We start from the raw sequence: 17443 nt of genomic DNA, 5'->3' as shown, positions 1-17443 counted from the left end.
ATACAGGGTACATCATCTGTTCTAGGTCTTGTAACACCGGCCTCAGGGATTGCAATTCTTCTTGGTCTACAGCTGAATGTGAATCTCTAAGGAACATTTCCTATTGCAGAGTGTTAGAGATAAGAATTTACCTTGTTAAAGTAAGAAGAAGTCGCTGAAAGTAGAAACATTAAGAAGCTTAAAGTCATTAGGCAGTGTAATGATGTTCAGGGTTCATTAATCTCAATAGAAAAGGACTTCATAGGGTAAATGCTGAGAAGCTGTTTCTCACAGCTGGAGTGTTTTGGTTGGATGAGGTTGGCCACTTAGGTCAGGATGAGGAAAAAAAATATCTTCACTCAGGAGGTTGTGCATTGTAGAAATGTTCTACCCCAGAGGGTCAAGGATGGCCAGGGATTGGAAGGGAATGGAGGGATTTGTGAATCAGGTAGGAAAGTGGTTTAGGCATTGGACCAGCCTTGATCTAACTGTAGGGTGGAGTAGGTCCACCGGGCTGAATTAGCAACTGCTCCTCATATTTCTCATGTTTTATAAGGTTGTTTTTAAGTTCAGATAGTTTGTGCTCTGGTTTAATATAATTTCTGCATAAATTGTTCCAAGCAATTATGATGTCAAACACTGGGTGTTGCAGGGTAGGACTGGGTTATTATTAATGTTGTATGGCAGCTGTTAACACTTAAAGTCATTACACTCTGAAGTACACAGCGTATTTATCGTGGTGCAACATGTAGGAGAATTCACCCTTTTTCAATTAAATGCCATTCACAAATCTGCCAGATTCACACAAAACTACAGTTATCCAACCAGTGAATTTTTTTTTAACCAAAATAAACTTATTCATAATAAAAGACAAACTATATACAATAATAAACAGTGCAAGCCTTACATTCGTGTACAGATCAATCGTCAAAGTGTTACGTTTTGTAAAAAAACCACAGCACCAATGCCACGTAAACTACCACTTTCTACCTCAGCCCAGGGCTGGTCTCACATTATCACCACTGCCCCTTTCTCTGTAAGGGTCCCCTTTAAGAAGGGCAGTCCAACCACACTCTCAGTTTCAGGCTTAAAGTGGAGGCAGGAAGAAAACAAGTGCTTTATTCAGATCTGTTTTCCCAAGTTTGTTCTTCCCAGCACACAGGTGTCTGACCCTTCAACAAGGATGCCCTCTAAAAGCTTAGAGGGCGCATTTAGTTTTCATTATTGAATTTACATAATAGAAAGATTAATTGGCCTAATCCAATAACATGTCATACCCAATTAGTCTAACAGTTATACTTGTCCAAGTTCAATAAGGCAGTCACTTCCTGTTATGCGGGAGAATTCACTGATTTGTATATGTACATGGGAGTTAATGAGGGCAGTTTGTACGTTTGGTATTTCTGATAAACTAATTATGATACCCTTCAAGTTTAATTACGGCCTGTCTGTTTGGCTTGGCGCTACTTCAGATCCAATCCAGGGCCGTAAGTGCACAGGATGGTGCAGTACACTGGGTGAACTGCACTGTCAAAGGAGCTGTCCATGCATCATGCAGAACGGTGCACAGAAGGAGGCTGTTCAGCCTGTCATGCCTATCCTAGCTCTTGGTCTGAGCAATCATTCTCGACACTGCCAGACAGAACTTCACGTACGATTACTTTTTTGCAAGACACTGTTGAGGCAGACACAAGAAACTGTTGGAATCTGAAGCAAAAAATAACTGTTGGAGGGACTATTTAGGCAGTCATTTTGTACAGCAAGATCCACAAAGAGTGACTGAGGGTACATAAAGTTGGGATTTCTTTTTGCTGGTAGCTAGTTAGAACCATGGGTTGGTATAGCACTGTAGAAAGCCAGTTTAACCCACCGTGCTGTACTAACAGATCTCGGTCAGGGGGTAGGGGCTGGCGGAATGTTGATCAGGAAGTCAGTGTGGGAGGGTTGACATCTACCTAAAGAGGCAGATGGGACTTCAGACTAAATCCCAATCTGAAAATCTGACAACGCTTCACAGACCCGAGTCAACAAATTTATAAGGACAATTTAGTAACTCACTAACCACAGTTTTCAGTGACTGAGTGACTTGATGATGGGCATACGTTTGGCGCCAACATACGGGGCCACAAATTGGGAAGTCCTTTGATTAACTATTTCATAGTGAGTTACGTGTTATGAGAGAGGGAGTGTTTACACACATTTTCAGATGGGAAATGCTTCTCCATTGAGGTGAGGGAGATTGGGAATGCAGAAAAGGGATGTGGGTAACCAGTCAATAACAACAGCAACTTTCATTTATACAGCAGCTTTAACAGAGCAAACTGTTTCTTGATAGGAGTTGGTTAAATAGTAATATGTTAAAATACTGAGCCAAAGTAACAGAATGGATGGTCAAAATTCTGGCAAAGAGGTAGGGTCCAATAAATGTCTTAAAGGAGAAGAGTTAGGGAGGAAGTCAGAGGGCTTGACAACATGCGTTGGAGTCAGGGGAAATTTCCAGGATTTTTCAGTGAAGCTTCAAAAAGGAGAAGCATTACTGTATTGACCAACAATGAGTCAAATACCTTCCTACGCTTATTGTAATTGGGGGGATTTTGAGACTGTCCCTAACATGGGTGTTCCGCTGTTATGCTGGTTGCTGCCTGTTATCTAGGAGGTGCTATAGAACATGATCTTTCTCAAACAGTGAAGTGCAGTCTCAAACCTGTTGGGTCGGTTACTTTGCTGAGGAGGCGGTAGAGAGGGGGGGGGAGAATAAAAGTGGGATGGGCTAAAGTCTTATTTACAAAGTCTGGAACTATCTCACACACAGTCAGTGCATCCAGAGAGAGAGAGAGAGAGAGAGAGAGAGGGGCAGGGTAACCCCGCCGGGAATTTTTGTTTGGGGAACTTCATTTCACTTGATCTGTGGCTCCCGGAGCAAAGCTTGTTCAGTGTCTTACTAAGCCACACGGAAAGAGGAGGCAAAGCTGTCACTGCGGAGGATGAGGGTAAGGACTCAATCATTTTATTTCACGTTATGTTCAAGTATTAGCGTAAGACTCTTTCAAATTCTCTTTTAATTTAATATCCAAACTTCTTATAAACAGAGTCTATCCCGTCTGTTCCTCATTGTTAAGGTCTGTGTCTCTATGGTACACGCTGTGGTTCCTCCTTTCGTTAATGTGTACTCTGTGTTCCTTTGTACCAACTCCTATATGTATACAGTAAACACTGAGCATTCCACATTCTAGAGCTGTGTGCTCGTGTGTACAGATAGGGCAAGGGTGTATTGGTCTCCTCCATTTGTTTTAACGCGTGGAGTAAAAATTGGACAGGTTAGGAAACAGGTGCATTAACCAAGACCTCCGGACATACAAAGCTCCAAGTTGTACTAATTCTGTGTGTTGTTCACTGGGTGAAAGGAGACTGTTTATTTTGTACTTCCCTGTTGCTAACTACGGTATAAAGGCTAGGTAGATGTGGATGGGTTTTCCCCACCTTCTCCTCCTGTACAGTACCGTCTGTCCCCTGTGTATCCCCGTTCTAACACCCTGTATATGTGGCGGAAAGATGGGTCGGAGAGAGACTGCAAAACTGAAAAAAAAATGTCAGAGTAAGGGGCACGTAATGACCCATTGCAATGGAGGGAGAGCACGGCACTGTCAGAGGTGTGAGCTCTCTAATGAGACGTTAAACCGAGGCCCTCTTGGATGGATGTAAGAGATCCAGTGGCAGAATTTGGGGAAGAGTAGGGCAGCTTTGCTGATGTGCTGGTCAGTACTTAGCCCTAGAAAATATCATAAAGAAATAGGCTCCTTCACGTAGTTACTGTCTTGTGGGATCTTGCTGTACATCACGGGGTCTGCTACTTAACAACAGTGCCAATACTGGCCACCCAAATGGTACACGTGATGATTCTTTCCCTCTGTTTAACTCAGTGCTGGTATCCTGTTCCCTGTTTCCTCTCGGTACCCATAATGGAGTCAGTGCCTTGGATTACTTGCCAGTATAACAGCTGTAAGTGAGCTGGTATCTGCCGCCACCCTCAGAAACTGTTTACGGGCACACCATCAGCTGACTGTTCCGCGGAATGCCGGCAGGCATCTCTGGATAGTCTCACTACCAAACTGGCAGCAGAGCCCCTCCAATGGGATCCGATGCCGAGAAGGAGGCTGGCATTTGAGTTGTGCTTATCACAACCTTGGTCTGGCCCAGAGCACTTTCCTTCCAGTGGGGGAAGTGCAGCTGTTGTTGTAACATAGGGAACATGGCTAACAATGGGTGCGCACAGCAAGACCCCACACACAGCAGGGTGGTCATGAGCAGATCATGTGTGTTTTCAGGGATGTGTTTTCGAGTGTCAATAACGGCCAGTACAGCAGGGAGAGCAACGCCCTATCAAATAGTGTGACAGGATTATTTACACCTGGGTTCAACAGTCCTTTAGCACTGGTGTCAGTCCAGACTCTGTGCTGAGTTTCTCAGGTGGAGTTGAATCCCACAACTTTATGACACAGAGCTGAGATAGTGCCCTACTATGCCTGATCCCCAACACTGGCACCTGACCCCACCACCCCCACCCCCCCCAAACCTTCAACTCCCCGCTCAGCACACCCCACCCAACTCTTGTCCAAATTCACAAGTAACTTTCAGCAAAGGTCTACAGTGCACAGGGTGCAGTGCCATACTGTCTTTTCTGGAGCAGCCTGTGTACACTGAGAGCACGTACATGTCATTTTTCTACAGCCGTCTCCTGACTTTGCCAAGATGAAGTGAGATAGTTGTGTATTTTTAACTTGCTGCTTTCACAAGATGTTTGATGAGCTGTGCGCTACTTAATGGAATGTGAGTGAGGCAGTCTTTCTTCCTGTATTGGTCAATTGATGCTTGAAGAGTGATCCAGCTATTTTCTTTTTGGTTTGCTCCTCGTATTTGCACCAAGGCTGGGAGACGGTAAACGTCCTGGCACTGACCATCAGTGTGTGGCTCTGTCAACTGACACGCAGTTTTGGCCCTCCCTGTTCTTCATCACTAACCTTTCTGACTTTTTCAGTCAAGTGGCCTTGACTTTACTTCCCCCAAGAATCGAAAGGTGCATCATTTCTCTTAAGAAAATGTGAGCATCTGCTGGATGTTGGGGAGACATTTTCTGGGCAGCACAGTGACGGAGCAGGGAGTGCTCCAGTGAGCCAGGTTCAATCCTGACCTCTGGTACTCTCCGTGACGAGTGTGCATGTTCTTCCTGTGACTGCGTGGGTTTCCGACAGGTGCTCCGGCTTTCTCCCACGTCCCAAAGACGTGTGGGTCTGTAGATTAATTGGCCGCTGTAAGTTAGCCCACCCAAGTATAGGAGAATCAGAGGAAGTTAATCGGCGTGTGAGAGAGAATAGGCCACAGCGTGAATGGGATTCCTCTGAGAGCTGGCCTAAATTTGATGGGCCAAGTGGCCTTGTTCTGTGTTGTGAAAAAGTCTGGGTGAGAGCATGTTTGCAAAGTTGGTGAGTCTGGTTTCTGGAACTGCCGCAGTCCATTTGGTGTAGGCACCCCTGCAGTGCTGTTGGCTGGTGGTTTAGACCCAGTCATGTTGGAACAGCAAAACCTCCTGTAACTTGGAGGGAAAGCTGGAGAAGATGGTGTTCCCATAAACATGTTTGTACAATAACACCATGCAGTTTTGTTTCCAGGCTTCTGTGTTCAATGCACACTCATTGTGCGTTGGATTTGGAACGGTAGATTCTTGTCGAGCCCTGATACAACCAGATAGTCAAAAATTAAAATCAGATGGGAGCAGTTGATTATCCCGTGGAAACAAAGAGGGAAATAGGTTCCAAGTTTTAGTCATTGTCTGTCAACATACTTGAATTTTTGTAAGGTCAACTCTTGCTTGAGATATCACCCACTTTCCAGCCCCTAAGACCGATCTCCTGTCTGACAACAGGACTGAAGGCCATTAGCACTCTGAATGTCCTGTCCATTTAATCCCACCTGTTTTCCGTTACCCTCTGAAAACTTTCCATTGTCGGGATATAACCAGTCCCATGATCGGGAGGGTTTCTGCTGATGCTTATGGCCATAGTATTGTTGTCTCTTCCCCTCCATCAAGTACTTGAACATCAGCCAGGAGATGAAGGCTTCCTTCGTCCACGAGGGGGAGCCCCATTCAGGCAGCAAGCTTTGTGTTGGGAGGGTTGCAAATCCCATTGTTAATTGGGAGATGGCCTGTGCCTTTAATAACTTCCAAGGGACTTTTTTTTACTTTTTCTCAGCACTGGACCGTGGATCAGGAAGTACTGTTGATGAGGTCAGGGTTCCTGCTTGTGTAGCAGAGATTGTTTTCTTTAACCTGCCCTGTGTGTTGGTCCTGTGTTTTGGTAGTGGGGCTTTGTATCCTGTCGCGCAGAGCACACAATGCAGGGGTTAATCCTGGCTGATAAACAGGGCCTAGGAGTGGTTTGGGAAGCACTGTGTTATCCAAACAGGACTTGCCCTCTGGTATTCAGACAGGGTTCCACGGGTACTCTCTGTGAAAAGAACAAACTTGCCTTTCCCTTCAGAATATTGGGACATCCCAAAGCACTTCTCAAAGTCCTTTCTCAAGTATAGCCACAACTATAACTCAGGAAAACAGTGGCATTTGCGCAGAGCAAGATCCCACAACAATAGTATGAGAAGCAGCCAGGTAACCTGCTTAACTCTGAGGAAAAAAACACAGCCGCAAACTGCTGGAAATCAGCCCTGATCGGATCTAATCCTTCAGATGTTTTTTTTCTTAAATTGTAAAGCCACCTGTTTTCTTTACAAGATTTACTTTTTCTACATCAGATTGGATATAAATTTGATGAGGGTCCATCCAAAACTACCACCTGTCTAGACTTTGACCTTTCCTACTTATATAAGATTTTTTCTCTGTAATCAAGTCATTCAGAACTTCTCTGCCCAAGTCTTCCTCTGCACCTAACCCTGATCTCCCACTGTCCTCATGCCCTGCCCTGGGTCCTAGTTAAGCAATGTCTCGATTTGGTTTTTAAATTCCCATCCTTGTTTTGAAATCCTTCCCCACCTCAATTATCTCTTCCTGCCTCACATCTCATTCATTTTTGACTTCTTGATCATCCCTGTTTGTAATTTGTTCGGCACTGATGTTTGTGCCTTTGCTGCCCAGACCCCTGTCTCTGGAACACCCTTCCCAAACCTCTCTGCTTCTCTGACTACCTCAATCAAGCTTTTGCTCACCTGCCCTTGATATGTAAGTTAATGCTCGTGTGAAGCTTTTGGTTCATCTTCTGCAATAGACTTTTGGACTTGATCATGAGCTGCCATCTTGCCCTGAGATTCAAGCGCTGGGCGCTGCTCGTTGTATTATTTGGATCAACAAAAGGTTCGCAAACTCGGTCTCCAATGTGACTCAAAAATCAGTCTGCCCTTGTTAGTCCCTGTCCCCAGTTCATCGAAATGGAACTGCAGTGGCCATTTTACACTAAGGATGGTCTGTAAACAGCAGGAGGTAACGGCTTGACCAACACGCAAGGGGCAGAAAGTGAAGAAATAGTGTCAGAGGTCAATGGGACTCGGACGGTGGGAAAGGCCTGGCACTAGTTGTCTGCTGGTGAAGAGTTAGAGATATTGACTGTGGAGAAAGAGCACAAATCGTCGACATCTTAGCCAGGAGGCAGTGAGAAAGAAGATGGTGGCCATTGTCTATGGGAGCTTGCCGTGTACAGGTTGGCTGCCAGTCTTCCCAATGTTACAACAGTGAACACACCCTTGTACTATCTCGATGTACTGATGTGGTGAAATGATCTATATGGATGGCATGCAAAACAAAGTTTTTCACTGTGCCTCGGTACATGTGACAGTAATAAATGGAATACCAATTACACTTGGTCGTTATCTGTGGGAGCTGGCTGTGTGTAGTTGTCCGCTTAGCTTCCCTACTTCACTCCGTGACCGCACTTCATTTGCCGCCAAACACTTTGGGATTTCCCAAGGTCACGAGTGGTGCTTCAGAAAGGCAGGAGTTTCTTGATGAAAGGAGAAGTGAGGCAGGCCTAAATTGTTGACATTTTCTCTTTCTTTTTCTAGGAAACTATGCCCCAAACACCAATTTTCCCAAGCATGCTTGGCACCAGTTGTAGCGGACATGTGCATCCAGACATGGAAGAAAAATGTGGAGACCCAGTTTACCAGGATGGCAGTCTAGTATCAGGGTCCCTCGAGGTACTGATTGAGCACTTGGTACCCACGGTCGATTACTATCCTGATGTGAGTATTCTGCACAGGTTAATCCCCTCACTCCTTCACCTGTTACTTCACCTGTCAAAGATATTTAGATCAAGGGCTTCACTTCTATTTTTGGCCATGTTAGTGATGAATCTTCTTATCAGGGTTTGAGTTAATGCAGGAAACAATATGGATGAGAAATGGGCCACCTGCCCCAGTAGTCCAAAATCAAAACTCTGCAGATGCTCAAAATCTGAAATAAGAACACACAATGCTGGAAACACACAGCAGGTCGGGTAGCATCTGTGGAAAGAGAAACAGAGTTAATGCTTCAGGTTGAAGACCCTTTATTCGCAGCTTCTGTGACCCAGGTTAAGTCCTAACTTCGGGTGCTGTCTGTGTGGAGTTTGTATGTTCTCCATGACCACGTGTTCCCTCCATGTGCTCTGGTTTTCTCCCACATCCCAAAGACGTGTGGGTTGGTAGATTAATTGGCTGCTGTGAATTTTCCCCCATGGTAGAATCTGGGGGATTTGGTGGGAATGTAGAAGGTATAAAATGGGATTAGTGTAAATAGGTACTTGATTGTTTGCACAGACTCGATGGGCTGAACGGCCTCTATCTGCACTACATGTGCAAGAGCTAATCTTGTTATTTTGTCCAAATGATTTACAATGGGATTGCACATCAGTTAAAATCCTGCCCAGTCAAGTTTCAGATGATTGTGCTAAATAATATAGGTTTAAAGCCACCTTTGAAACTAGTGACTGAAAGTTTATGTGTTTCCCTCTCTCCCACGCAGCGGACATACATCTTCACCTTTCTCCTGAGTTCCCGTGTCTTCATCCACCCTCAAGAGCTGCTGGCAAAAGTCGGGCAAATCTGTACCAAGCAGCTGGAAACGGGATCGGAGGCGGATAAGGTACAGAGCAGGGTGGAGGAACATTTCCCTTTCAGCCGTGCCTTTAGCTTTGTCAGAGGCAAGAACAGGCTTGTAGCCAGTACAGTCGGTCTCTTGACACCAGCTCCTCTGTAATGGTGGTGATCTGAGTGATCATTGATAGTTCATACACACACGTCCTCCAGTTCATATACAAATATCCTGAATACCCAGCAAAAAATTACTGATTGCACTCTTGTCACCCTAAGTCAAGTCAAGTTTATTGTTATGAGCACAAGTACAGTGAGGTACAGTAATGATAAACTTGCTTACAGCAGCATCACAGGCACGTAGATTCAGACAACACACAGAATATAAATTATACAGGCCAGTGAGTAACACCTTGTCTCCCTTCTCCTCCCGTCACGATCCTCGGCATCCACTGACTGTACAGGAGGAGAGGTCTTGATTTCCACCCCTCTCTGTGTCCTAGATGGTTGAGCCTCGTTTGAGTATATCTCCCCACAGAGGATAAAAGTAAGAAAAGCCCCCACTCATCCCTGTGCAGATCACGGAACGCTTCTCACACAACGAATGAGAGCGCAGGGATTTGGCACAGCAAGATCTCAGACGAGGACATTGATGTTGGAGTTGGGTGGGATTATCATTGACCATGCCAGCAGCTCGGTGTTGGCACTTGTTAAGGTGAGGTCAGTCCACTGGTGGTGTCCTCCTTCAGTGGACAGGTGCACAGCTGGGAAACTTGCTGGAGAAACTCCGTTGCCCTTCTGTTGGGTGTTAGGTACACAGGGGCTGAGCTGAGCTGAAGATGGCCATACGACCAAATTTGTACCCTAAGTCTTGTGCAGCCAAATTATCTGGGACTGAACACATATTTTACGTCTTTCCCAGGTTTCTAGGGATGTCATTATTTTGTCACCCTCAATACCAGGTTAATCCCTCTTCAGCGGTCCCGCGCTAGTGCAACAAAGCACAGTAGGTTATTTACAAAAATGCACAGCAGCAACTCACTAAGGCTTATTGATAACACCTCCCAAAACTGCGACCTCTACTGCCTGGAAGAACAAGGGCAGCAAGGGAACACCTTGCAGGTTCCCCTCCAAGTCATGCAGCAATCTAGGCTTGGAAATATATTGCCAGTTCTCCCTCTACTGTGGGTCTTAATCCTGGAACTCCTGACCAACCGCATGGAGAAGGTACCCTCATCCCACACAGAGTGCAGTGGGTCAGGAAGGCAGCTCTTGAGGACCAGTAAGATGGGCAATAAGTGCTGGCCTTCTTAGAGAGCCCACACCCTGTGGCTGAATAAAATGGACCCTTCTCATCACCGCTCCCTCCTGAGCATACTCACTTGAAAGGCCCAGGGCTTCACATTTGTAAGCTTGTTTGGCTTTTTTTAAAATTCCGAATTCCTCATTCCTTGCTGAAGAATTAAACCCCAGGAAACGAAGGATGAGAGAGAGACTCCGAGCAACAAAGCTCCAATTTGCACACGCTCAACGACAGGGGCGTATGAGGAAAGTTTAAGATGTGTTTTTGACAGAGACTCAAAACGCCTGCGTCGGCAGCTAGGAGTGTGAAATCCGTCAGCTCTGATGAACTCGCTCACTGGGAATAATCTGTGAGACAGAAATGTGGCTTGAACAATGTCCCTGCAAAATATGGAGAAGCTCCACTGGGGAACAGAAGGGAGTTTTAACAGTTCTCGGGTTAGATCCGAGTCTGCCTCTGGCAGATGGCTGTGAGTCATCTGTTTGTGTCTCCAGTATCCCAGAAGCGCATACACACAAAAAGAGCCTGCATTGCTGTTGCGCCTTTCACATCCCTTTCAGCACCCTAAATGAAGTAGCTCGGGATGTGGCCGCTGTTGCAATGCAGGACGTGTGGCTGCTGATTTGTGCGCAGAAAGCTCCCACGTTAAGGGCCAGGAGGCTGCCGCAGTTCCAACAATGGCCACCTCTCCGGCTCCCTATTAAATGCCAGGATTGAACCTGCGCCCAGGCAGTGCGTTCCTGATCTGAACCATTTGCCGTGTTAGTGAAAAGAAAGTGTTTTCCTCTTTTCACTTCTGGCTCTTCTGCTAGTCACCTTCACTCTGTGCCCTCTGGTTCTTGACACTTGGGCCAATGTGAATAGTGTCTCTCCATCAACTCCCTGTAGTCCCAGGCAAAGAGATGTAAAGAGGTGATCAACGGGAGGTCTTAAGGAGGAAAGAGAGAGAAAGTGAGAGGCTTGTAGAGAGGATTTGAAAGCTTAGGTAGGATAAAGTTAGCTTGAAGGTTCATCTGTTATTTGTCAACAGTAACAAAATAAAAGATGCACCTTTAAATTCCCAATGCATTTACAGTTCAGGGTTTCTTTTACTTACAGCTCTGTTCTGCACTGTTACCCTCATTACTGAATCTCCTTCCTCAAGTGCCTTTTTCCTTACCTTTTATTCTCTCCTCTGTCCCAGACCTTGGCCTTCATCTGGTGCTGTCCACATCGATCACTTGAACTCTCTGGATGGTGAAGGAAGCAAAGCAAGAGAATTATCATTTTGAAAAGTCTCTTTTTATGCAGAATTCAAAGAATAACAGGCAAACTGACCACTGGCACAAGTCACTGACAGTGTCTGGATCACTAATATTGGCAAGAACCCTTTTTCTATTAATGCTATGAATCACTTGACTAAATTTCTCATGTACAGAATCATCTGTATTTACATAGTACTTCTCATATTTTTTAAGAGTGGTGGGTGCCTGGAACCCAGTGCCAGGGGAGGTGGTAGAAGCCGATACAATAGCAACAGTTAGGAGGCATTTAGACAGACACATAAACAAGCAGGGAATTACGGACCATTTGCAGGCAGATGGGATTAGTCAGATTGGCATCATGGTCAGCACAGACATGGTGGGCCGAAGGGCCTGTTCCTGTGCTGTTCTTTGTACAAAGCTTTACAGAGTAGTTTCTCAAAGTGTAGTCATTGTTGTCATACAAAACACATGTCAGGCAATTTGCACACACCCTCAAATGATAAATATGATAATAATCAAATTAATTTGCTTTACCACTGCTGATTGATAGCCAAACGTTGGTTATGACACCAAAGAGAAGACCCCTTTCCCTTCTTCTAAATAATGCCATGGGGTCCTTCACATCCACTTGTGAAGTCAGACTATGATAGGGTCTCGGGTATCACATCGAATCTGAAAGACAGCATCTCCGACACCCCAGCAGTCCGACACTGAAGTATCAGCCGAAATTTACGTGTTGGTCACCGGAGTGGAACTCGAATCCGCAATCTCCTAACCATTGGGTAGCGAGAGTGATAAACGCTGTGGCACTATTGACATACAAGTCGGCTTTTGTAGAATGAGAGTTGAATTTCCAGATTAAATATTTACCCTGTGGTCTAACCCTCTCACAGGGATTGTAATTTATTTTATTAACTTTTGTTGATTCGCAGTACCAGTTTGTCACAAGTCAAATGAGGATTAAGAGGTGTTCCTCCCTGAATCCCAAAATCATGCCGATTCGGTGTTCTCATCCGCCCCTTTGGTGCGGAGTCTAGACACAGGTTGAGGGTGAATGTTTGCTGGTATTTCTCTCCTGGCGTCGTGCCACAGCTGCTTGCAATGATGTCAAACTGCTGAGAACAGGCAGTGCTCCGTGAAAGTTAATCAAGGAAAGGTGCCAACATCAGGCAGCTTCATATATTACAACAGTTCCCCCTAACCCATAATGATCATTGCAGTGATAACAGATTTGGGCAACAGAATACACGTGGCAGAATACATCTCTCTAACCATTTCACTGCCCATTGCCCTGCTAGTAATCAGACTGAGGACGAACATTGCAGTTTATGTACAATGTTTGAAACAGATTGCTGTGCTTGAGCACAATTTGCGTGTCTGTGTGCATGTACTCGATATGTCCTTCTCGTGGTACACATGAAAGATCGCCAACCTCTCAGGATCCCAGGATGCCTTAGACTCTTTAGCTTTTGAGTTCCCTCTGGGATATTTTTAAGGGTTTGGAAACACGGAGCATCAAATGAATGCAGTGGCTGCAAAGTTTTCTCAGATGCACTGAAGCATACAATAGTCCTTTAAGATGATTCGTAAATCTCTGCAGGCCAAACCCTTAACACATTTAATTATTGAGAACCAATCAAATAGATGACTGCAAATAGTTAAAAACCAAATATTGTTAAGAGAAATGTGTTTCAAATAGCTCTAGAACCGCAGTCTTATTACATGTTAATCCTTTGAAATCCATTTGTGGTCTTCTCTCTTCCTTCACTGTAACTCCCAAACTCTCCATCTCACTGACTCTGATCCCCTGTGCATTGTACTCTTCCTTAAGTCTGCACTTCACTGACATGCTCTTAGCTAGTTGAGCCCTATGTTAATCCTTAACGTCTCGGTATTGCTTCCTCCTTCAGGAAGCCCATCTCTTTGATGCCAGAGTTTGATCCTCCCAACTTTTGGTTAGCTATCCATTATGGCTCTGCCAGGCTCCCTGAGATGTTTAACTATGCCATAGGTTCTGGGTGAGTACACAATATTGATGTTGTCATGAAATTAACCTCCTGACTTGTTGTCCTACAGGCTAGGGTGAAGGAATTTGTCCCAAAGATCATCCAGCTTCTGAGTGAGTGGACTGAAACATTTCCACATGACTTTCAAGATGAGAAATCGATGAAGGAACTCAAGGAGATTACTCACCAGATAGCACAGTGCGATGAGGTAAGGGGAAACAAAGAGCTGACTTTTCACTATTCATGATGTGTTACTTTTGCCACAGAATAGGAAGTCTCCAATCCAGACACCAATGGCAGCTCAATCGTTGGGTATATCCAAACCAGAGATTGATATAGATGAGAAACAAAGGACTGCAGATGCTGGATGCAATAAAACTAGAGATTGATAGATGTTTGGATACAAAGAAAATCAAGGGAAATGGAGATGGTGCTGGATTTGTGGTAGGATAGCTTGGATCTTATAGAATGGCAGAATACACTACAGGGACCAAATGGCCTTCTCCAGCTTCTTATTTCTTGGTTCCTTAGCTTAATGTTCTCCTACATTGTGAAACCTTTTAGTGGAGTATTTTCATTTCCATGCATTAAGCTTTATTTCATTTGGGTCCCAATGTAAATTGAAGGACAGTGTTCTGTGGAGAGAATGGAGATGCTGGGACTAGCTCCTTGAAAAAGAGGAAATCAAAGAGGTACTTAGAACCATAGAACAGTACAGCACATACAGGCCCTTCGGGCCACAATGTTGTGCCGACCTTTAAACCTCGCCTAAGACTATCTAACCCCTTCCTCCCACATATCCCATTTTAAATTCCTCCATATGCTTATCTAACAATCTCTTGAATTTGACCACATGTACCTGCCTCCACCACCACCCCAGGCAGCGCATTCCATGCCCCAACCACTCTCTAGGTAAAAAACCTCCCTCTGATACCTCCCTTGAACTTCCCACCCATTACTTTAAAGCCATGCCCTCTTGTATTGTATCTAGTGGAAACCAGGAGGGGTGGGAGGTGACGGGGATGGGGAAGTGTGCTGCCTGCAAGGCAACTGTAGCTTTCTAAAAGGAAGTGGACAGATACCTATACTAACATATTTTCAGGGATATGGGGAATGGGACTAATTGGATAGCTCATTTGGAACGCTGGCATGTGCCCAGGAAGCAGAATGTTGCTAACAAACATAGAGTCAGAGTTTCGGACCAGTGTCAGACAAGCGAAGTCACAACCAGGTTTTCATTTTACCGCAAGCCAGTTAACCAATTATGTTGAAGCATTAGCAGGACAAATCACCCAGTAGCTTCTGATTTCCAGTTCCCTCACCCCACCCCATCTCACCTCCCCTAAGATCAATCCCCAAACCTTCCCCTGCACAATTGTAGACTTGCAGTACCTGTGCTCAGAGCTGTGTAAACCAGGAGAAATCTGAAAGGTGCTTTAATTCCAGCATGACTGAGCTTGAGAATCCGCTGTTTGTGGAGGGAATTAAAGGTTGACTAAGTTTCATTTTACGAGGCTGTGTTTTCCCCTATTTTGAGTGAACACTCTTTCTCTGTATTCAACAAGCCCCAGGCCAACAAAAATAACATTTAATAATGAAGCAGGGAAGAAACACATCAGCACTGTGTACATGCACATGGAGATTAAATCCATTCCCAGATGGGACACTGAGCCTAAAGCCATAAATTGAGAGATAAAAGCAAAAGAAATAGAAAGAAGAGTAGGCCATTTTGCGCCTGAGTCATGCTCTTCCATTCCATAAGATCATGACTGACCTTTTACCTCTTCCCACTGTCCATGTCACTGATATCTTTAATATCCAAATTCTCGTCCTTGTATCCAATCCTTCCATGATATTGTCCCTCCGTATCGCCATAACCTCCTCAAGCCCTACAACCTACTTATATCTGTGCTTCCTCCAGCTCTTGTCGTCCTGCACAATATTTCCTCCAATCAGCCACTAGCACTGTTCCTTCAGCTGCCAAGTCCCTGAGCTCTGGAACTCCCTCCTCAAACCTCTCCACCTCTCTCTTGCCTCCTTTACAGCATTCCTTAAGACTTATCTCTTTGACTGAGCTTTAGGTTATCTGCATAACTCAGTCAATTATTGTTTCACAATGTTCCTTCAAATCACCTTGAGTTATTTTACTATGTTAAAGGTCCTGTGTGAATGAAATGTTATTGTCAAAACATTTCAAGGCAAGTTAGATAAGCACTTGAACTCAGTGCTGAAAGATTAAGAGAGTGAAAATAGTGCAGGGACCCTGATGTGGAGTTAGTGTAGACATCCTGTGTTGAAATTTATAAGACGAGAATGTTGGTGCATCTTGTGACAGGGACATTGGATTTGTAGTACACTTGAAAACAAGAAGGAATCTTGCAGTAGTATTCTTCTCTATTCCTTCACAATGCCAGATATAGTCAGATCAGACATGTCCAGAGCTGTGTGGTGCTGAGCTCAATAAACATGCAAAACTAATGGAGTCTGCAGTGCAAAAATGCATGTAAGACACAACCACAACACTCCTGGACTCTTCACGTCTCTGGAATCACTTGGTGTTGGCTTTCAGGGTTATTGAGCCTGGGGTCAGTGTGAGGGAGACAACGTCATCCCTTTTTGGGATGGGGGAAGGGTAGCATTCTACCCTTCTCTCTTCCCTATTTGCATCTTTAACATTCCATCTCCTTCCCCACTAGTCTGAGACATATCCATGTAACAGTGGTGAAGGGAAAATAGAGATCTCCATGGCAACAAAATGAAAGAGATTCTTCAGTGCAACGTCACTAACCCCGAGAGCAAACAGTGAATCGTTTCCAATCTGTTGCTGTTTGGGTTACAGTCAATGAAGGGTTAATTCACTGGAGATATTTTAAAGCTGTTTGGGAAATATTTGTCCTGGTTGTGCAAGAGAAATAGAGAAACATCAGCTATTAGTGGAATGTTTGGGAAAGTGAAGCCAGCACATTCTGTCTTTGAATTTTAAGAAATGTTTCTCCCCACTCCCCCTCCCACACCTCACACACGAATACAGCTCTTTCGATCTCACAATGGCCTTGCTACAATCAAAAGGAAGTGGCCTGCTCAAACCTGCCCGATGAAGTGGCATTTAAAAGGAAATGACAAAGGCTGAGACGAAGTAAAACAGACTGGCCTTGCGCTTCATATCCTGCCTGCAACGCCCAAGTTTCCTCTCCGTCTTCCCTCAGAGCTCAACTTGTGCAGTCAATCCCTCAACAGCAGGATCTTTCTACGGGGTAGTCAAGTCTTACAGTGTATTTCACACGAGATAGAGCCAAGAGTAAGCCATCCTCTTCAGTATGCTGACATGCAGCCGCAGCAGGCAATTAGGATGGCAAATAGTTCTCTGGCTGTATGTTACAAGAGGGTTTGAGTGCAAGGGTAACAGCAATATTATGTGCAATGGAATATTGTGTGCAATCGGCACCTGATAGACTCCCAGATAGAAGTTTAATAGATTATGAGAGGCGTAGAGTAGACAGCCGGTATCTTTTTCCCAGGGTTGAAATGTCTAATGCTCAAAGGCAATGCGTGTAAGGTGAGAGGGGTAAATTCAATGGAATGTGCAAGGTAAGAGTGGTGGGTGCTTGGAATGAGCTGCCAGGGGTGGTGGTGGAGGCTGATATGATAGAGGCATTTAAGAGGCTCTTAGATAAACAAAAGGGATTAGTTTAGTTAGGCACTTAATTACTAGTTTAATTAGTTTGGCACAGCATTGTGGGCCGAAGGGCCTGTTCCTGTGCTGTCCTGTTCTATGTTCATTTCTGGTCACCCCATTACAGAAAGAATGTGGAGGTTTTGGAAAGGGCGCAGAAGAGTTT

The 17443-nt window shown here is 44.9% G+C and overlaps 1 protein-coding gene across 4 annotated transcripts in view; it reads left to right on the top strand.

The window, feature by feature from the left end:
• LOC127584604 (ras-GEF domain-containing family member 1A-like) overlaps positions 1 to 17443 on the top strand; it is a 63468-nt gene that overhangs the window by 33163 nt on the left and 12862 nt on the right. For 3 of the 4 annotated variants that reach the window (XM_052041389.1, XM_052041386.1, XM_052041388.1), the window contains exons 2-4: positions 8044 to 8223; positions 8984 to 9103; positions 13675 to 13812. In XM_052041389.1, the coding sequence (XP_051897349.1) occupies positions 8050 to 8223; positions 8984 to 9103; positions 13675 to 13812 (432 nt within the window). In that variant the 5' untranslated portion in view covers positions 8044 to 8049. Of the gene's footprint in view, positions 1 to 2777; positions 2970 to 8043; positions 8224 to 8983; positions 9104 to 13674; positions 13813 to 17443 lie in introns of those variants that run through there. The other variant, XM_052041387.1, reaches the window with a different exon arrangement.

The sequence above is a fragment of the Pristis pectinata genome, chromosome 30 (genome assembly GCF_009764475.1).
Source record: "Pristis pectinata isolate sPriPec2 chromosome 30, sPriPec2.1.pri, whole genome shotgun sequence".
NCBI classification, from domain to species: Eukaryota; Metazoa; Chordata; class Chondrichthyes; order Rhinopristiformes; family Pristidae; genus Pristis; species Pristis pectinata.
The sequence above is the reverse complement of the archived record's forward strand: the minus strand, read 5'-3'. Positions and strand labels throughout refer to the sequence as shown.